We start from the raw sequence: 22120 nt of genomic DNA on the forward strand, positions 1-22120 counted from the left end.
TAAAAACCATATACACCCCAGGAAATCACTCACAACGCCTACTCCCCCCCTCCCCAGCCCTGGGGTTTGTGTCGACACCGGAGTTTTTGTTATCTAATTTTTGAACTATTTTTTTTTTAAAACTGGCCATTTCAAAATTTGCAGCGTGTGGGTTTTGGGAAAAGAGGTGTGGGGGGGGGGGGGCTAGTTGCCCTCCGATTTCTTGTCTCTTAAAAAGTGAACTAGAACTTTCATTTCCAATCAAATGAGCGCTCCATGAAGCTTATACGAGCATCCCTTCCATAAAAACCATGCATGCCCTTAGAGCATAACTTAGAACGCCTGCCCCTGGGCCCTGGAGGGTTATATCGATACCGAAGTTCTTCTTATCCGACCTTAGAAGTATTTTTAACAAAATGGCTATCTCAAAATTTTTATCGGATGCATTTGGGGGAAAAGGGGCATGGGGATGGGCTAGTTGCCCTCCAATCTCTATTGAATCTCAAAAACTGAACTAGAGCTTTCAATTTCCAATCAAATGAATCCTCTCTGAAGTTTGTACGAGCATCACTTCCATAAGAACCATATACTCCCCCAGGGCGTAACTTATAACACCTGCCCTCAGGCCCTGGGGGGTTGTGTCGACCCTGGAGTTTTCGATACATGATCTTTGAACTATTTAAAAAAAATGGCTATCCCAAAGTTCTTATCGGATGTGTTTGAGGAAAAAAGAGCGTGGAGGGGGGGGGGTAGTTGCCCTCTGACGGTTTTTTATTCTTAAAAAGTGAACTATTGCGTCATTGGCGCTTTACTGAAAACGAATTTCATTAACACCGGAGTTTTTTTTATCTGACCTTTGAACTATTTTTAACAAAATAGCTATCTCAAATTTTTAGCGTATGCATTTGAGGGGAAAGGGGCGGAGGGGGGGGGGGTAGTCACCCTCTGATCTTTTTTTACTCTTAAAAACTGAACTAGAACTTTCAATTTCCAACCAAATGAGCCCTCTTTGAAGTTTATACGAGCATCTTTTCCATAACCATATATTCCCCCAGGGCGTAACTTGCAACGCCTGCCCCCAGGCCCTGGGGGGTTGTGTCAACACCGGAGTTTTTGTTATATGACCTTTGGACTATTTTAAACAAAATGGCTATATTAGATTTTTTTCAAACGCAATTCGGAAAAGAAGGGCATGGGGAGGGGGCTGGTTACCCTCCGATCTCTTTTGAATCTTGAAAAGTGAACTAGAACTTTCAATTTCCAATCAAATAAGCCGTTTCTGAAGTTAGTACGAGCATTCCTTCCATAAGAACCATATATGCCACCTGGGCATAACTTACAGCGCCTGCCCTTGGCCCTGGGGGCTTGTGTCAACACCGGAGTTTTGTTATATGATCTTTGAACTATTTTAACAAAGTGGCTATCTCAAAACCTTTATCGGATGTATTTGCGAAAAGAAGGCTGTAGGGGGGGGGGGCTAGGGTACTAGAACTTGATTTCCAGTCGAATAAGCCCCCTTTGAAGCTTATGCGACGACCCCTTCCATATGAAGTGCCTGTGGGGAAACAAAATAATAATAAAACATTGAAGCCGTATGGCTTTTACTATAGGCCTCGCTATAGCGTTGCCTCTGGTAATAAAGTTATTCTGCATTATTTTATAATTATTTGTTACAATTCAAAAGAAGTTAAAATTTGTTTAACTTATTCTGTAAAGTCAACAAAGTCGTCCAATGACAAATTTTATAGCATAATGATGAAATAATGGCAGAGATATACCAACCAAATACAACTACTACTACCGCTAACAGCTCATTGCTTCACCAAGCCCTTTGTGGCTAACAGAACTGCGCGTGCTCCTTCTCCACCACATTCTATTCAAGGTTTCACTCTTAACCTCTACCCATGAAGTTCCAATTTCCTTCATATCCTTCCTTTTGGCCCATTCCTAGCCAATTCGGGGACGACCTGCTTTCATTTGGCTCCGTATGGTGGGCCAAAAAGCACAATATGTAATCCTTAATCTCTGAAATGTATCTTTCTTTCACTATAAACATGATAAGTTAAAAGGATATGCATTTTTCTGATTAATTATTTGTGCTGCTTGCGCAATTTAATTTAAATTGTTTCTTGCAGAAAATATTCATAGTCAGTCGGCTGAAATCCTCTGTTAGAGCAGTCACAAACCTTATGGGGTGCCCTTAACTGAAAAATTAACTGAGCTGGCTTTAAAGGTCTTATTTGACAATGTGTATCCCTAGGGATGATATATATTGAGCACTGAAGGGTATAAAAAACCTAGTTGTTCCCTTGAAGGATTGAATTTTTAGGCTTCGAATACAGCTGCAATATTTCTAAATGCCTCATGCAACAAAAAGTAAATTTTTCAGAGAAGAAAAAAATGAAGAAATGTTGTGGTTTTTTACTTTTATTTGGCATGAATAGGTAACGTCAGTGCCTTGTCTCCAATCTTGAAGACCCGTTGTTCATGCAAGAAGGGTAGAACCCTGAGATTAAGCGAAACGATTTTGATATGAAAAACTAACTTATAGCTGTTTTTACAAATGACAAAAAAGACTTTTTGCAAAAATCACCAATCTTTAAATGTCTTGAAAACCAAAACGAATACTAAAAACTGCTTGGAGCAATCAGTTCACTTACAAATTTAGCTTACAGTTGTGGGGTAATGTTCTCAATTTCACTAAGCACGTTGCTTAACTTACTTACTTAGTTTACTTTACTTTCGGCGGGAACCAGACGATGAACTGTCCTGCCCGGCACCAAAGGATCTTGGGATGACTTCCGACGACCACTTGGACCTGTCGGCTGCAGCTTCTCCGGTGATCTTCAGCCAGTCTTTGTCCCATCTCCGACCATGTCTCCTGAATCCTCCCCACGGTTCCAGGTCCTCCTTGAATTTTTGCCACAAATTTTTCTTTTATCCTCCTGGTTTACGTTTCCAGGAGGGGGCTGGTTCGCAGACAAGGACGTCTCGACATATCGTGCCTTCGGGACGGCGCAATGTGTGGCCGAGGAGCTTCAGGCGACGTCTTTAATGATAAGCGATAGCTCTTCTGATTGGCCACAGCGAGTCCTTACTTCACTATTGGAAATCCTGTCCCATCTCTTAATGCGGAGGATGTAACGAAGGCAGCGGTGGTCGAGCACGTCTAAAGTTCTGGCGTCTTCAGCCTTGATCAGTCATTTCTTGCAAGCATACAGTAGTACTACTCGAACAGTTGCAACATAGAGTCTGACTTTGTTTTGGTTGAGATCTCCCGACTGGTCCATAATGCTTTTTTCAGACTAGTAAAGACTCCCCAGGCTTTTGCTATGCGGGCAGAGATGTCCCTTTCAGCTCCGTCATCTGGTTTTATGATAGAGCCAAGGTATTTGAATTCCTCAACGCTTTCTATTGGCTCACTGTCGAGGGTAACTTGGCAAGGAGCAGGTTGGTTGAGAGCCAATACTTCAGTCTTTGCGCCGCTGATGGCCAGTCCGATGCGCTTTGAGACCTCATAGTTATCGTCGATCATGCCATGTAAGCTGTCGGCGGTAGTTTCCAGCTCATCAACGTCGTCTGCGAAGTCCAGATCTGTCAGGGGCTGGAGGAAACCAGCTATTTGTCCGAAGACTATTCCGCTGTGGTTTCTCATTGCATTATACATGATCCAGTCTATCGCGTAGTTGAATAACATAGGCGAAAGGGGGCATCCCTGCTTTACCCCAAACTCCACTGGAAACTTAGGGGTGTCATTGCCGGAAACACGGACGCAAGTCTCAGTGTCCTTATACGCACTTCGGAGTATCTCAATGATCTCCTGTGGCGCACCGTCTTTAGCCATAATTGTCCAGAGCTCCTCTCTGATGAGAGAGTCGAAGGCAGCTGCAAAGTCAATAAAGGCGATGAGAAGGGGTAGACGAAACCTGATTTATTGATGAAGGATGAGGTGAATCGTCAATATCTGTTCTAGACAGCCTCTGCCTGGTCTGAAGCCAGCTTGTTCAGGACGGGTTAACTTGTCACGTGCGTCTTTAAATCGATTCAAAAGTATTACGCAGAAGATCTTCATGGTATGGTCGATCAGGGAGATACCTCTATAGTTTCCGCAAATGGCCTTATCTCCTTTTTTTTATAGCGGAACGAGGACTGATACTTTCCAGTCTTTTGGGAAGGTCTTCGTCGTCCACACCTGGACGAAAGATTGGTTAGGTGGCATAGTAGAGTTGGTGAGGACTTGAACATTTCAGAATGGATCCCATCCTCTCCAGGAGTTTTATTGTTTTTCATGCACTTCAGTGCTTTTTGTACGTCCGCAATACTTGGCGGATCAAGGTTTACTGCGTAGGGCTCTCTAGCAGCACTCGAGAAGACAGGTAGATCGCAGGGGGGTTTGACAGGGTTCAGTGGCTAAGAAAAATGCTCTCGCCATTGTTCCATGCGTCCTTCTTCTGTTCAGATGAGTTCTCCGGACTTATCTTTCAGTGTGTCAACCGTTACAGGAGCTTTTCCTGTTGCTTCTTTCAGTAGTTTGAACGTTTTCCTGCTGTTATTACTCTTGGACGCTTGTTCCAACTCATTAGCCAGATCTGACCAGTACTGTTCTCTGTCCCGTTTCAGTGACTGTTTAACTGCTTTGCGGGCTAATTTTAAGGGTTCTTTTGCACCTCCCACGAGGGGTCGCTTCTTCTCAACTAGTTCTATGGTGTGGTCAGAGATCCAGGCTCGCTGTTTTTGTTTTGTGTGGCCAAGCACCTCCTCAGCTACGTCCTGTTTCGCAATTTTTATCTGTGCCCATTCTTCATCGACGAGTGAGAGACGATTCAAGGCTTCGAACCGGTTGCTTAGCTTTAACTTGAAGTCGGCTTTGATTTCTGGGCATCTAAGTTTCGAAACATCGAAGCGCTTCCCTGCCTTCTGTCGCTTCTGCCTACTAAGGCGGTGACCGACTTTGCAAGTAAGGAGATAGTGGTCGGATCCATTTAAAGATCCTGTGTCTGCTCCTCTGTTTACCCGGGCATCTGTGCAGGAGCTCCTCCATCTTCTGCTGACTAAGATGTGGTCGATCTGGGCTGTTGTTACGTCGTCGTTCGATTGCCATGTAACGAGGTGGAGTCTCTTGTGCTCAAAGAGAGTGTTTGTGACGCATAGGTTGTTGTATCTGGCTAGCTGTAAAAGCCTTTCTCCATTGATGCATCTGTCACCAACGGTGTGGCGGCCAATAACTGCTGTTGTATCGGGGTCTACTCTGCCAAGCCAGGCGTTCCAGTCTCCAGCTACAAAGAGCATGTCACGCCTTGGTGTCTTGTCGATGATTCTTTGTAGGTCATAACAAAAGGCATCTTTGACTGCGTCACTACTGTCCCTTATCGGAGCGTACACGGCGATTATGGTTATGTGGCTAATGTGGCCTCTCAGTCTGATCATGGCGATCCTTGGTGACACTGGCTCCCAAAAGGTGACGCATGATGCAGTAGGACCGTCTATTAGGAACCCAACTCCTTGCTGGCCGGAACCATCATTGGGACCCGAGTTATAGAACTGGAATGAGTCAGATTCGGAAACGGTCAACTTTTTGGACAGAACATCATTAAGTCTCGTTTCTGACAGACAACAAACGTTGATTTTATACTTGATTTTATTTTTAACACCTTATGAATAATCACGGCTGGATAATTGAAGCTCCAAATGGGGTTGGCTTCAAGCAGATTATCTCGAGTAGAAATATTTGCACGTATCGTGTCTCAGTAGTGAGTTAATAATGGTATGTTTCTTTGTTTAATTATTTTTTAATTTAGATACCGCTGACCTGTTAAAAAAGCAAAAATGCTTTGATTGTTGGTTGAATGATCAAGGAATAAATTCAAACTACTCTTCTTTTCAGGCTGCTCGCAACGCATCTCTTGCCGTAGCAGAAGTATCTACAGAACAAGGTGAGCCGAGTACAAGTGTCGCTGTTGATGAAGCGTATCTCCCCTCAGATTGGCTGTCAGAGGCCCGTCCTCAGCGCTCTCCTTACCATCCGCAAATCGGCGATATTGTGATGTATTTTAGGCAAGGTCACGAGATCTATGCAAAATTTGTTTGGGAGAAAAAACTCTATGATCTTGCTCCTAGGTCGTTACCCTGGTTTAACACAACCATCAGAGAACAAGAATTAGTGCGGGTTCTCGGAATAAAATATGAAATTCGTCCACCAAGGTTGTGTTCCCTCAAACTTGGAATTATCGATGTAGGAACTGATACCTTGACTGGTGAAACATTTCTTGTTAAGTATCATGATATGAAGCATGTTATTGACTTCTTAGTTCTAAAACAAGTTTACGACGCTGCTGTTCAGAGGGATTGGAGACCTGGGGATCATTATCGGTGCGCTATTGAGGGTCGCTGGTACGAAGGGACTGTGATAGGCCATCAGCCCTTTGAAGACATATATCCAGATTCCTTGTTCCTATGTTATAAAGTACGATGGAATGATGGGACTGAGGACACAATTAGTCCTTGGGATATTGAGCCAGTTGATCCAAGAAGGCGATCAGAAAATGTGTCTGATGGAATGCTTCTACTTCCTCACGAGGAAGATGTGTATCAATCCACTCTGGATGAGTGGTCTAATTCAAGTAGAGATAGTGAATGTAACCGTATTGCCAATTTGATTCGTCAAATGATGACTCTATCTGCCGCAGAGCCATTTTCTGCTCCAGTTGATCTCACTGCCTATCCAGACTACGCTGAAGTAGTTCCTTATCCAGTTGACATATCATTAATCAAGAGAAGAGTTGAAAATAGATTCTATAGAAGGAAGGCATCCCTTCAGTTTGATGTTCGATTCATTGCTGCTAATGCCGCTAAATACAATGAGCCGAAGAGCAGAATAGTCAAAACAGCCAATATTATCACAGATCTACTTTTAGAGATTATACGTAATGTTGACTGCCCAAACCCTACCATTGTTTACCATCAGCTTGTCAATGACTGTAAAAATAGTGATCAAAAGAAAAGGCCAGTTCGGAGTGATCTTGGTGAAGGTTCTACGCGTGAGCTTGGTGAAGGACCTTCGCGTCAATTAGCTCCACCGAAGCTGAAGAAAATGGTTGATTCTAAATCAGAAGCGAATGGTTATAATTGGAAAGCTAAAATTCAGCAGCTATTGTACCGTTTGTGGAATCATGCTGATGCTGATCCTTTCAAATACCCTGTTAATGCTGAACAATACCCTGACTATCATCAGATCATTAAAGAGCCAATGGATTTGAGCCAAGTGAAGTCGAAGGTTGATAATAATGCCTACCAAAACCCTGCTGATTTTAATAAAGATGTTCGGCAAGTTTTTCAGAATTCTAGACTTTATAATCAAAATAAAAAGTCTAGGATATACTCAATGACCATCCGTTTGTCAGCCATGTTTGAGAATCACATGAAAGAAATACTTCAAGACTGGAGAGCTTCGTTGCTTAGTGAGGAACGAACTCGTACTAAGATTAGAAGGTCTGGCTCAAAAAGTACTACTCCGCATAAAACACGATCTACACGGGCAAACAAAGAAGATTCGGAGCCTCCCACCTTGGAGCCAGAAAACCCTGCAGTTCGCCGAGAATGGAGAAGGCTCCAGACAACAATGACTGACCGGCCAGGAAGAGAACGAGAAGAGGAAGGCGCAACTGGTTTCAGTCGCACTGCAGCTGGAACTGTAGAGAGTATTAGCTCGCCCTTTACATTCAGGTATTTTTTATTTTATGTTTCCTTTTTTATCTACTTTTCTAAAAAAAATAAGTTTATTTTTGCGGCTGACAAAGTGTCAGAGTTTATATAGCACCCTTACAATTTAGGTTTTTTGTGTCTTTTGTTAGGTCTTATGGTTCATATAACTTGGAATGTTACGACGTTGAAAAAATGACCATCGTATCGATATTTTGACTGACGAATTCAGACGATTCGAACTGGACTTATTGGCAGTTTGAGAAACTCATATCCCAGGGGTAGGAAGCCTGAAATTGCGTGATATAGAATTTTTTTACTCAGGCAGGAAGGATGGGGTACATAGACAGGGAGTAGGGCTCATGATGAATAAGGAAGCTGCTATGTCTTGTTTAGGCTGGGAAGGTATTAATAATAAAATATTAATGGCTCATTTTATGACTAAAAAGTTCAAAGTATCAGTGATAGTAATATATGCCCCTGTAGAACCGACTAATGGAGATACTAGTGACTCAGATGAATTTTACTTACAGTTACAGGAGCAAATAGACAGGGTCCAAGGTAGAAATATGATGTTTTTTTCTAGGAGATTTTAACGCCCTGGTCGGTAGAAATATGGATAGATGGTATCCTAGCCTAGGTAAATTTGGTGTAGGAAAAGAGCACAGTAATGGATACAGACTTGCAATTTTGTAGGTATAACAATCAAGTTATAACCAACACGGTATTTGGTCATAAAATGGCTCATAAGTTAACATGGTATTCACGTGATGGTAAGACAGCAAACCTTATTGATTATGTTATAGTAAACCGAAGACTGGCAGGATCAATACAGGATACTAGGGTATACAGGAGTGGTGTTATTGATGTTAAAGTAAAGATCACCATCTAGTAGTGTCAAGGGTTAATTTAAAGCTCAAATTTCAGAAGGGTAACTACCTCCCGGGAAGTTATGATGTTGGTAGACTCCAGGATGATAATTTTAGAGAAACTTTCCAGGAACAGTTGATTACTAAACTTTAGAGTCTAAAATTTGACAATGTGGAAGATAGTTAGAATAATCCTAGAAAAACAATTTGTCAAGTTGCTTAAGGTGTCTTGGGGAAAAAGATAGGACTGCAGCTAAGAATATTAGTGAAAAAGCTTTATGTTTAATAGAAAGGAGAAAGGACTTGTACAAAAATCATCTGAGTGATAAATCATTTGAATAACAAAAGGAATGTAAAGAAAGTGGAGAAAGCATTAAAATATGAACAAAGGAGGTGTGAAATGGAAGCCATGGATAAAATTGCCCAGGATCTGGAAGATGAAGCTAGACGGCATAATAGTTTAATATTGTACTGGCATGTTAATAAATTGAGAGGGAATAGTCAATCCGGACTTGGCCCAGTCAAAGATAGGAATGGGCCCACAATTAGCGATAAGGAACGAATTAAAGAGAGATGGGCAGAACATATTGAGAATTTGCTAAACCGAGATAGAGTTGCAGGAAAAGATATAGAGGAAAATGGAAAAGTTAGTGATACCTGGGATGTGAAGGAAGATTTTTTTTATGAGGAAGGATTAGTGACAGCACTAAAAGGATTAAAAAATAATAAGGTTCCAGGTGCTGATAGGATGGTAAATGAGTTTCTTAAATATCGTGACTCTGAGGTTAGAAATAAGTTACTGAAGATTATGAATATTATTTTTGAAAAAGGAAAAGTACCTAACGATTTTAGGAAAACCTTGATTAAGCCACTTTATAAGAAAGGTGATAAAAGTGAGTGTGGTAATTATCGAGGCATTAGTCTGGTCTCTGTAGGTAGCAAATTGCTTAGTAATATGATACTTTTAGACTGAGAGATGCCGCTGACAAAGTTTGAAGAGAAGAACAGTGCGGTTTTAGAAAAGGTAGAGGATGCGTCGACCAAATTTTCACTCTTAGGTTAATAATTGAGAAGTGCCTAAGTTGTCAAACACCTTTGGTCCTCAGGTTTATAGATCATGAGCAAGCGTTCGATTCTGTTGATAGAAGAGTTTTAGTAAAGGTTTTATCCTTGTATGGTATACCAGACAAATACATTAAACTGATTTGTGCAATGTACAAGAATAACACTGCTGCGGTTAAGATAGGAAATGAGGTTAGCAGCTGGTTTTGTATTAAATCAGGAGTTAAGCATGGTTGTGCTCTATCCCCCTTTATATGGATCATTTTGATGAACTTTGTTTTAAGGAGCACAGGAAAGGCAACGGGAGACTACGGAATCAAATGGGGAGGAAAAAGTGTCCTGGACTTAGATTATGCGGAAAGTTTGAGCAAAATGAATGAACTTTTTGAGTTTTTGCGAGTTCAGGGTGCTAGAATAAGTTTGAAAATTAATTTTAAGAAGACTAAGTCAGTAAGGCTAGGAATAAGTGAAGATGAAAAGATGACGTTGGGTAATGAAAAGATTTATGAGGTGGGCAGCTTCACTTACCTTGGTAGTATTATTAGTAAAAATGGTGGGAGCAGTGAAGATATTAAAAGTAGAATAGCCAAGGCTCAGGGTGTTTTTTTACAGTAAAATAAAGTTTGGAAGAATTGGAGGATAAGTCTGCAAACTAAGATTAGATTATTGGAAGGTACAGTGATGACAGTGGTCAAATATGGCTCTGAAGCATGGGCGCTCCGAAAAGCGCATGAAGACTTACTAGATGTTTTCCAGAGAAATTGCTCAAGGATTTTTCTGGGTACCCGGCTGACTGACCGTATTTCAAACAATAGGCTTTACGATAAATGTGGTTCAATACCGCTCTCTAGGGCTATAATGATATAAAGGTTGAGATGGCTAGGGCACGTTGTGCGGTTGAAGGATGACAAATTGCCGAAGATTGTTCTTTTCGGCCAACCGTCTAGGGCTAAACGGAAAGCAGTTCGTCCTCCTCTTGGGTGGGAGGACGTCATAAGGAGAGATTTGAACCAAATGAGAACTTCCTGGGAGGGTGTAAAAAAGGAGGCTTTGAATTAGATTGGGATGAAGGAAGAGCAGACGTAGATTTGTTTACTTCAAACAAATTTGTGTTCCTTTGAGTTGTTAGTAGTAGTAGTTCACATAGCACAAGGTTCACATTTAGATAATACAAACATAATTTAAAAAGAATACTTCATTTAGCATATTTTAAGACGTGTCCTAAGCTTTTTTTTCTCTGTCCTCTTCAAAATATTTATAAATCTAATACAGGCTCTTGAGTGCAGTTTTGTCAAACTACGAGATAGAGAGCTTGTTACTGCAATATAGATTAATGAAGAGGGCTATTAGGGCATTTTTTTTTATTATTAAAAGTGGTATATATAAAGAAGGATAAAACTACGCTACAATATGTCTTGTACACATCAACTCGACTGCCTGATATTAACTGGCTTTTTTTTAGTGTTGTGTCTCACTATTAAAAGCTCGCTTGTATTAAATTCAGACTTGTTGCTTGCCCTGTAAAACATCACTATGACCTTCTCAAGATTGTTGATTTTTTTTTAAGAAATGAAAGAAATTAAGAAAATTAAATTTTTAAATAAACTATGAATTTTTTTAGAAAGTTGAACATTTTCTGTCCTTTTTAACTTTTTCAATTCATATATCATGTATTTAACTTGCCACAGACGTTTGAAATGACAAAACAGTGAACGCTGTGTAGCTGATTTAAACCATCCAATGGTATCGGAAGTGATTGTTTCATGGAAAAAAACACCTTCCTTTATTACAGATTCTATTCCGATTTCAAATATCCCATCATTACGTCGTGAACGCTAAAACCTTTTAACAGACTAAGAGGGTATTCTGAGTGTGTCTTGACTGTGCGTCTAAATTACAGAAAGTTATTTTACCTAAGTTGTTTTGTTAAACTGAAAATACCGTGTTAAATAGGTAGAGGTCTAAGCTATGTTTGTTTTTGTTTTTTTTGTTTTTTTTTCAGATTGTCTTGCGAAAACTTGGAAAATTTAAGCAATATTAAAAATAGGAAAATGTCAAAATAGCATATTTTCAAAAATACTACTTACTTTTGTTATTATAGAGGGAGGAGAAATGCTATTATACTTTATGCATACTTATATACTTTATATTAACTCAAAGATACTTTTATTAAAAAAAAAATAATGCTCGCTTTTCTTAATACAGAGGGAGGAGAAATGCTAATGCAGGAGACGCAAGCTCAAGATCAGGCTATACGCTCCGAGCAAATCGAGAGCAGCGTTGGCGTCACCTACTTGATGACGGTGAGAGCAGTACTTCTAGATCTAATACTCCTGCTCTTACATCTTCCATGCGGAGTACAAGTTGGAACCTCCATAATGGTGAGCCTGGACCATCGAGGATTAACAATAGTCAATGTAAGTTATATGAAACCCCAAGAATGTTGACGTTATACACAGAGAGTAATAAAAAAACAGAATCTACGTTGTGAAATTGTTGCCTATATATCGTAAATGCAGGCTAAAATGCTAACTTGTGGAATGGGCATTTATTAGGAATACCATAGATATATACTAGATTCACATTTTTTATAGTAGACTCATTAGTTAATTACGGTTCTGCGTTTCTAGATCTTAAGGAATCGTTTGATGAGGTTGCGAGGGATTTATTATTAAAGAGAATATTGAATTCAGGCCTTCCGAGACGTTTTATGCTTCATATTTATTTGTTTTTAAGATGGTAGTAAGGGCTGGGAAATTTCTCTTTAGAGCTATTATAAGTAGACTTGGAGTACAGCAAGATTGCACGGTTTTCCGTGAGATTGTTTTCACTGTATCTGAATTATATAATGGGAAAGTTTGTGTAAAACCAGGCTCTAGTATTATATAACTTAATTTGACGCAGTTCTTTGCACTATTGTCCGGTGATGACGTTGTCCTGTTGGCTGACTCAGAAAAAAACCTACAGAGGCTCTTGCATATCTAGAGGTATATCTACAGGATAAAATGTTTGTTGTTGATGAGTTTATTTACACTAAGGATGGGGGTTAATAAAAGATGATAAGAGGTGTAAGCATTTTAAAATTAGTTGAAAATAAGGGAAATAGGACAGATCCCCAGGTTAGGAAATTGTGTTTTTAATAAGTAGGATAGGCTGGAGAAGCATAGGCTTGTCAGGGAAGCATTGGTGGAATTGCTGTTGGACGGAAGAAAAATTCGTGGATGGGGCAGGTTAAGATAATTTTGGATTCTTGTGGAATGTCAGGTAATATTAATGTTCCGGGAAGTGGGAGAGGTGTTCAAACCGGCATTTTCAGTTTTAGTTCTTCGGGAAACTCAGAAGTGAGTGGGCCAGATTTTAACAACTGTCTCTTTTGGTTTGTATTAATTAAAAAAAAAACAAGTATTTTCAACTGAAAGTAGGGAACAACATCTAAACTTAAAACAAACAGAAATTGTTACGAATATGAGGGAGGCTGTCCCATCCTCACTACCTCGCTCTTTACGCTAAGGTTTCACTTTTTGTTCCAAATATTCAAGAATGACTCATGAAGCACAAGGGCCGTTTAATTAGAATAATAAGCTTTTTTAAAAGTTCAATAAAATCTTTAGCATAAAGAGCGATGTATTGAGGAGGGGGAAACCCTTCTCATACTCATGATAATTTTTTTTTGTTTTAAGTTTTAACGTTGCTCCTGCTTACAGCTGGAAAAAAAATTAATTTCTTTTTTTTTAATTATGGCGGGAAAATCCAGCTCCCCTCCATGGAAAATCCCTTCCCCACTATAAGTTCCTCCATGGAAAGATTCTCTTCCGCACCCCCCCCCCCCCTTCCCGAGTGGTATCTGTATACTTCCCAATAACCAATGCTATATGTAAACAATGAACAATGAACGGAGCTCATAGTTTGTACCCCTTCCCCGGGGCTTTAGGGGGTCAAGTCATCCTCAAAGACATTGTTATTAGATCTTTCGACTCTGCTGGATAAAATGGTCATCTTAAAATTTTGGTCGGAAAACTGGGAAAAAATGGGCGTGGGAGGGGGCTAACTGCCCTCCTTTATTTTTGGTCTCTTAGAAAGGGCACTGGCACTTTTAATTTCCGATCAAATGAGTCCTCTCCCGATCTTCTAGGATAACTGAATCGATAGGATCAGCCCTGGGAAAAACAAACAAAAAAAAAATGTAAAATTTCAGATTTTCGTATATAGGAACTCGAAACCTCTACAGTAAGGTTCTCGGATATGCTGAATCTGATGGTGTTATTTTCATTAATATCGCTTGATGTTTTGGGGGTATTTCCTCCAATTGGTTAAATTCTCTCAGACCCGTAACTTTTGATGAGTAACATTAAACTAAATGAATTTTATATATTCTAAATAAGCATCAAAATTCGGCTATTTCGATGTATCCATTGTTACCAAGAATCTGTTTCTTAGAATTTTGGTCACTATTGAGCCGCATCGCTCCTTACTTACAGTTCGCTACCACGACCTGTTTGGTTCTAGGGTAAAAGAGACCTGGGGAGAGGAGGTATATTCTATAGCTGGGTTGTCTAGGGATGAAATTGATTGGGTCATTCTTGTATAGATAATTTTATGGCCCTTGCTGGGAGAAGAAGATACTTGAGAAGAGTTAAAATGAAGAGTGGCCCTTACAGTTTTCTATTGTGTGAAAAGTGGATGGAGAATTTTTGCACTTTTTTGGGTAGTGTAAAGGGTTAAGGAATTCGAGAAAGAAAGCTTTTGAAAAGAATGAAGGGGAAGAGCTGTGGGTGGATACTTGTCCCGAAAGCGGTGTTTTCTTAGTATTAGGAATCTTGCACGGCTAATTCGTTTGGGGATCCTTGTGTAGGCTAGATAGGAATCCTAGGCTACACAATAGCCCTGCCGAGACGGGTCATGCCCAAGACTGGTCATAGTGTTATATGTCGATTTTTTTTTCTAATGTTGTTTTGAGTGATTTGTTTTATTCAATTTTTTGTCTGACCCTTTATTTGTTTTGCCTTTTTTTTCTTTTTCTTTTTTTTTGTTTCTTTTTCTGGTCATTGCCTTTTTTTTTCAAGTATATTATACTACTGTTCTATACAAGATTCTACGCCCTTTTTCGGATTCGTGGTAGTAGATATATTACCGCTACTACTGCTACTAACCCCTCACTGCAGCACCGAATCACTTGAGGCCAACAAAGCTATACACGCTCCTCCTTCATCCCAATCTATTTAAAGTCTCCCTTTTTATGACCTCCCAAGAAGTTCCAATCCCCCTTAAATCATTCCTTACTACTTTGTCCCACCCAATTCGGGGACGACCTGCTTTTCGTTTGGTCCTAGATGATTGGTTGTAAAGGACATTCTTTTGCTATCTGTCATCTTTCAGTTGCAGAGCATGTCCAAAGTGATGTGGAGGAAATTCCTATCGGAAACATCTAACAAATCCTCAGCCGTCTTTTGGAGTGACCACATGTCACAACCTTGCCCGACCACCGTCATCACTATAGCTTACAATATTCCAATTGGGGTTTTTAGACTTATGTTTCTATTCTTTCAAACTTTCTTTTTAACTGTTGAAAAACACGTTGAACCTTGCCATATGATTGTTAGAGGAAGTTTAAACCCTATGTCCCAAAAATATGATTTCGAAGGAAAAAATGTTAAAAATATCTGCTGATTCCAAGAGGGAAGAAAGTTTAAGAATTCTTAATGTTGTTATTGAAGTGTATGAAGTTTTATTATATTTTTTTTTTTGTTACATTTTATAAATTTTACAGGTCCGCCCTCTTCTGGAAAAAAGCGACTTCGTTTGGAAGCTTCACCTGAATATGTGGAAACTAGAAATAAACGTACTCGAAAATTTCCTGACAATATATTGAGTGCTGAAAATAGTGAAAGTGAATTGCCACTTTCTAAACGAAGCAAGAGAAGCAGAAAAGATGTATCGATGCCCTTTCCTAGTGATGAATCTGAAGAAGATTCTAGGAAATCTTTAAGAACAAATACTAGAGGGAAAAAAACCTATGTTATGTTTGATAGTGATGATGATACTAACAGCGAGATACCAGATATGCCAGTGAACCGGAATGGCGGAAGACCGTTACGAAGTACCCGATCCCGACCAGTATCCCCCCTAAATAGTGACGATGAAAACAGTTGCAGACTACGAAATAGGAATGGTCTTCTGAAAGCAAAGAAAAATGATGTTGAAAGTGAAGAAAGCGATTCTTGTCTTGCTCCAAGGCGTGTGCTGAAATACGAACAAGATAGTGATTTTGAAGCACATTTGAATTCTAAACCCAAACCTAGAAAGTCAAAAGAACTGAATGGGAGCATGAAGATGAAAGGTGGTCGAAGGAAGGAAGAAGTGCCTAAAAAAGAAAAGGTCGAATTTTTCGGAGAAAGCGACTTGAGTGATAATGAGTCCGAGGAAAGTGTTCCTGTTCGTCGATCCGGTCGGAGGATGAGACGAAACTCAAGACTGTGTAATTATGACTCAGATGAATATAATAGTAGACGAAGATCCAGTGGCCTCCAAGGGTCTCCGGAAGAATTTAGTGCTGTTACTGTCAGTAGTCGTGGTAGAGTTAGAAAAGCAACAGCAAGAATTTTAGGCTTATCTGAATAAAAGCACATAGGGCCATATTTAGATGTGTGCTTATGAAGGCTTGCAAGACCTGAGCCCAGAGATAGTCTAAAAAATAAAGGGTTTACAATTTGACAAATAAGACATGATACGATTATTTGTTATTGACAACAGTGAAAACTCAGGTTTGTCTCTAAGAAAAATAAGTTATGTCATTTAGTGTTACCAGGAAAAATCATTAGATCAGCCTAATGAACTTATTAGTTGTATTATTTTTATATATTTATATTTTTAGTTTATACTGGGTCAAGTAGAAAAATACCGCTTCGTCCCAACGGTCACTATAGGTATATGTGCATGTTCATTTTTTTAAACTACCATATTTTCTCCAATTAACATAGCCTTGTCTATCGTGTGATCAATGAAAATGGTTACAAAAAAAAATCTCTATGTATCAAGAAAATTACAGGGTTGAATCCTAATAATTATGGATTTCTAGTAGAATATTTTAATACATAAGATTTAAACTTTTTTTGGTTTGAGGTTTCAAACTTTGGCTTATAATTCGTTTTGGAAGCGCCAAATTTTCTTCTATCTGTCCCCCATACTCTTTGTAATAGATGTTAATTTGTCGTGTTAAGTTAAAAAAAAGAATTTATCCAAATTTTTAATTAAGATATTTCAATGTTCGTAGTTCGTCATTTAAGTTTTACCGTCAAACCCTTACTGGTTATACATACATTATTCACGTATCTAGATTCACAACTGGATACCGTTGGCAATGTATTATGTAATACAAGTGAGTAAATGATAAATCTCTGATTTACAAGAACAAACTTCGGCACTCGGCAGCACATAGTATCTTTTGATTCACCTCGCTACTTGACCGTGAATAGATTGAGGGCCCCATACAGGCTTTTACTGCGAAAACGTATAGGTGGACCAGAGAAAAGACTTTTTTTAGCCACCCCCTCCCCCCTTCTACGCAAGTTGAAAATTGGGGCCCAATAGGGACGGGATCTTTGACTCTTTATACAGCAAATGTTCATAAATTTGAGGTCAATATCTTTATGAGACTTACCGCTGTATTTTTGTCTGTATGTTTTCAAATTCTTCAAACACGGCTGAAATGTTTTGTAGCTTTTGGCCGTATTGGGTACCATGAGAAAAAATTTATTGATTTCATTAAAAATCATGCTGTCTACTTATCAATTATAGTTTAGTAATTTCATTGGTAAATTAGCAATTATGCGTATGGGTGCTCATGGTTGTCAGGGTCTCTTGGATTTATTTTTTTAAATGCTAAAATTGCATAGTCAAATTAAATTTTTAACAGCCTAGTTGTCGGGAATTAGCTTAAATTGGAAGCATATTTTTATTTTGAATGGTCTGTGCCTTAGACAAGAAATTCTTAGAAGTTCTCTCCAAAACTCATTTCTTTGTTATTTTGCTCCTGGAAGGCTAATGAATCTAAATTCACGGCCAGCGTAGCTTCTCAAGTACTATCATATAGACACAGAAGAATAGAGCTAATCTCAAGAGCTGTTGAAGACCCTCAATATCTCCAGCATGACTTCAGTAATGTTAAAATGAAATGCAAAACGTGAGATATTTTCAGTTTGTTATTAAACTCAAGAAAATTATCTGTGATTAGTTTTTGTCCTTTTGTAAGATCTGGAGCCGAATTGTTATGTCATGGCTAGAATATCTGCATTTAAAAATTTGTGCGATTTATCGGTAGGCAAATACGCAGGGTTGAGGCCAAATGGCTCCTACCAAAATTTTAATTTTAGTTGCTTTTATTTTCCTATATGATATGGCCTTTGTTACAAAAAAAGGCAGTGTGTCTTGGCATTGGCAATGAATTAAATAATAGCAGCAATTTGTAAATGAACCAATATTCACAATAATTTGATCCATATACACCCTAGCCTACAGTTATCTAGCCTACGCAAGGAATTTCTGCAGTTGGTTAATAGAATCATCACTTTTCGTTCACAATCTTTATCGGCAACACCATCGTATTTACAATCCCATTGAAGTCAATTTTTAAATCCTTTTTGATATCGTAGTTGGACATCAAAGGAAGACACTGTCAATCAATAACCCATCCATTTGGTCTGTTCCGCCGGTTTTGACTGAGTTCTTCCCCCTAAACTGTGTTTGAACTTGATTATAGGAAGCTTTTTAAATAAGAGAAGGATTAAATTAAGATTTGATTTGATATTTTAGAAGTGACAGTTAATCCCTATGTGACTCAGTACCTCATCTCGTAAGAATGGTCATCGGTTAGATTTTTGCGTATTTTTAAGCTCTTCTGTTTTAAGCTCTTGTATTTATCAATTAGCACTCTTAGTAGTGACTACTGCTCTGCTGAATTTCATAGTGTTGTTCATCTTTAAAAAAAAAAATAGTGATCCTATTTAGCCTTTTTTCATATATGTAGACATCATCAAAAGGGGGAGAGACCTGATCTGTCTCTCAAAAATATACTCTCGTCTTTGTCTTTCTTCCTTAGAAATCGTAAACTATTGTATATTTGCTTGATATATTAAAATACAATATTTATCTTCATCGTCGCCCCTCCTCGAACTTCTAAAATTTTGTTAATCTAATGATTTTCTATCGCTCCAAATTGGTCTGTCATGTTTGTGCCTATGCCGGTGTCTGAGGTCAAATTGTGTGAACTGCTAAGGATTTACAGTAAATATAAGAATGCTGTTGATGATTAGATTCAGAATTTTGAGCTTCTCTTTATTAGCTTCCTTTTAAGTCTCGTCTGAACTCACCACGGTTAAGTTATGCTGTCAAGTGTCCTCGGTGTTCTGCTTCATTTTAAACCAAACGAACTTGAGTAGTGTCTTTGGGCAGAATATTTTGATGAGAAATTAGTAATTTAATAATTTAAGTTAAAAGAATTAATTGGTGATTTGCATAATGGTCGTCGAAAATCTTGGTTTGAAAGACAGAATAAGGTCTCAAAACTTGCCAATGAGAAAAAATCAATATGTCTTCTGGTCTCATGTCTCTATGGGATGCTCTGCAAGATGTGTCTCCGTATGTTTTGAGGATAACCAGCACTTTTGCTGAGGACAAGTAAAATTTCTGGAGTACGGGGTTGTTGCCTGAATCGGGCTATGAAAAGGTTCTATAAATAGAAATTTTTTTCGGGCCAAATTTCAGGATGGGGGTACCATAGAATTTGTTCAAAAGTTGGCTTAAAAAACGTGTTTTTTTTTCATGATTATACTGTTTCATTATTTTCTCGAGAGGAACTTGTCCTTTTTTACCGCTCTGGGGGGGGGAGGGTAATTTTGAGCGAATCAGTTGGAGTAAATATTTGCAGCGTGCTTAGTATTTTAAGTAATTTCCAAATTTTTTATTAATTGCTTACTTTCACTTAATAAAGAGCAAAATGAACGTTCCACTTCAGTTTTCACGATTCAAACCAAATGCTTTTGGATACCTACCTTTGCCATCATTACTCTTCTGCGATTTTTTTTTCTATTTATAGTGAAGCTTAGTTGCTAAGTATTGTCAGAATTGTGTAGGCACCTGGTCTCGATAGGATTTTCATGTATAAGTGTGTACTTATTAAGAATGTTTCTTGCTTCTTGCTAGGGAAACAGAATTCCTATAAAATTTCTGCCTTGCTCGCTCGTCTCTTGCTACCTTTTGAACTTTTGTATAAACTACAGATGTTTGGCACACAGTAAGGGAACATATGATACGGGGGGCATTTGTAACTTTTTACTCGCAGTGTTTTTATTTCATACCAGGTTTAAAGAGATAGATAAAATTAGCTTATCAAATGTTCTACAAATTAATTCATCCAAGTCATCAGCAATAAAACAAATTGGAAAGTATTTTCTCTACGGCGTTAGTGCAAAAAGTATTTAAACCAAAAAAGGAATTTTTAAATTAATATAACTCCAAAAATGCATTTTTAAAATCTAGGGAAGCACAGTCTCCCACCTCCCCTATTAACGCCACTGTCAGTATTCCTTATCAATTGATGCTATTTTTTCAAAATATATTATAGGGTACTTGATTTACCCTAGTTTCTTACAACTACAGGAAGCATCAACGAATAAAAATAAATGATAACGAATAGAAATAAATGAATCAAAGAAGCATCAACGAATAAAAATAAATGAATCAATTGGTCAATCCGACGTTGCAACCGGAGTTAATACCTAAGAACAGGGCAGTAATAATGCACAAAAGATGTAATTTGAGTGGTCAAATTGAATGATTGATTAATAGTTTGAAATCGAGAAACTTTAGTTTTTTGTCCCCGTTTTAAGGATTGTTGGGGTTCGAAAAGAAGTTTCTAATTTTTTTCAAAATTGCATTATGTAGTTTTTTCACTTGTAAAAATAGTTAAAAATAGCAGCTTCTAATGTCAAAAATACTTATATTGCACCTTGGATCTGTTAAAACTCTTCTTTGTACGAACAGGTAGTCGAATAGCAATAACCGTTGAAAATGGTAACCATCTGTCAGTTTGTCCGCCATTCTTTCAAGTTTATGGTTTGAAACAATGTCTTTCAAGTCACCGCAACTGGCCTCTCAGCTTTCTACTTGATTAACCCAGGGGTTTAGAAACTGGTACAGATTTTAATGCTCTCTTATGAATGGATTAGTAAAGTCTTATTTTCGAAGAAGAGTACGACGCATGGTCCGGATGACCGTATCCCGTGTATGAAATTTTCATGCTGATTCTTCCATATGATGATTTTTTAGATACTTCGAATGCTACCAGGGCTTTATAGCGAGGGGGTTCCGGATCCAACCCCTGCACCTAAATATTCCTGTGAATCGTAAATCGATAGTAAATATACAGGTAAAAACACTCTTATTTGACACTGTTAGACAAATTTAATGGGAAGGAAGCCCCTATCTTCTACAGACTTTTGATACCCCCTACACACGCAAAAGTTATTTGACCCCACCCCTAGCCGAACAAAAATCCTGTATATAGTCCTGGCTGCAGCCGAAAATCCCGCTTTTTCCTTGAAAAGATTTCGCCCAAACGAGTAATCTTAACTCGTTTTATCTGAAAAAAAAAAAATACATGCTGCATGAAATTCCTTACATATGGTCTTTTTATAAGGTTTAAATACTTAGTTGACAAATAGAGTGTGCGGGTTTGAATGAGGAAAGTATCATATAGCTTTTTGTTGACGAAAAGAATGAATTGTCAAAACCTCAAGAATTTGTGATTTCAGCTTAGAACTTTTTATTAATATTGTTTTTTATAAAACACGTTTGCAGAAGCTTGGATTTTGTTCTTGTTTTATGTACGTATAAGGCCCGTAATGAGTTTTTTTCTAAGAAATCGTGTTTTTCCCTATAATTGTGTTATTTTGTAGACATTAGCATTCTCTTCGGAGATATACGTACACGAATTAGGTTAATTTTCTTTGTGATCTTAATTGCCTTGAAATGTGTAGAAGTGTAGCGAAGAAATAAACAGTTTCAGTTTTCTCATTGTTTCATTTCTTTATTAGATTTTAGCTTGATTTTGTGCGTGTTTCTACAGTTATTACTACTACAACTACTAGCAACTCACTGCAGGACCAAGCCGCTCGAGGCCAACATAGCTACGCATTCTCCTCATCCATCCCAATCTATTCAGAGCTTCCCTCTTTACACTCTCCTATGAACTTTCAATTTCTAATAAGTCCTTTCTCATGAACTCCTCCCATTCTATTGGGGAACGACCAGCTTTTGGTATGACCCCAGGTGATCTGCCTGAAAGACCAACTTTGGCAATCTGCCATTCTTCATCCACAGAACGTGTCCTAGCTATCTCATCCTTTCTTTCATTATAGCCGTAGAAAGCAGGATTGAACCATATTTTTCGTACAGCTTACATCCAATTGTACTTGTAGCAGGACTCGAGCATCTCCGCTCTCTCTGGCGTCCAGTAG

The 22120-nt window shown here is 38.5% G+C and overlaps 1 protein-coding gene across 1 annotated transcript in view; it reads left to right on the forward strand.

Annotated features, from left to right (window-relative positions):
* The window catches only part of BRWD3 (bromodomain and WD repeat-containing protein), a 128154-nt gene extending 106481 nt beyond the window's left edge, over positions 1-21673 (forward strand). The window contains exons 18-20 of the mRNA XM_089106339.1: positions 5864-7701; positions 11814-12025; positions 15376-21673. Coding sequence (XP_088962465.1) covers positions 5864-7701; positions 11814-12025; positions 15376-16226 — 2901 coding nt within the window. The 3' untranslated portion in view covers positions 16227-21673. The remainder of the gene's footprint in view (positions 1-5863; positions 7702-11813; positions 12026-15375) is intronic.
* Positions 21674-22120: the final 447 nt, after the last annotated feature.

Source organism: Artemia sp. Qi Xiang Cuo, chromosome 20 (genome assembly GCF_049724085.1).
Source record: "Artemia sp. Qi Xiang Cuo chromosome 20, ASM4972408v1, whole genome shotgun sequence".
NCBI lineage: Eukaryota > Metazoa > Arthropoda > Branchiopoda > Anostraca > Artemiidae > Artemia > Artemia sp. Qi Xiang Cuo.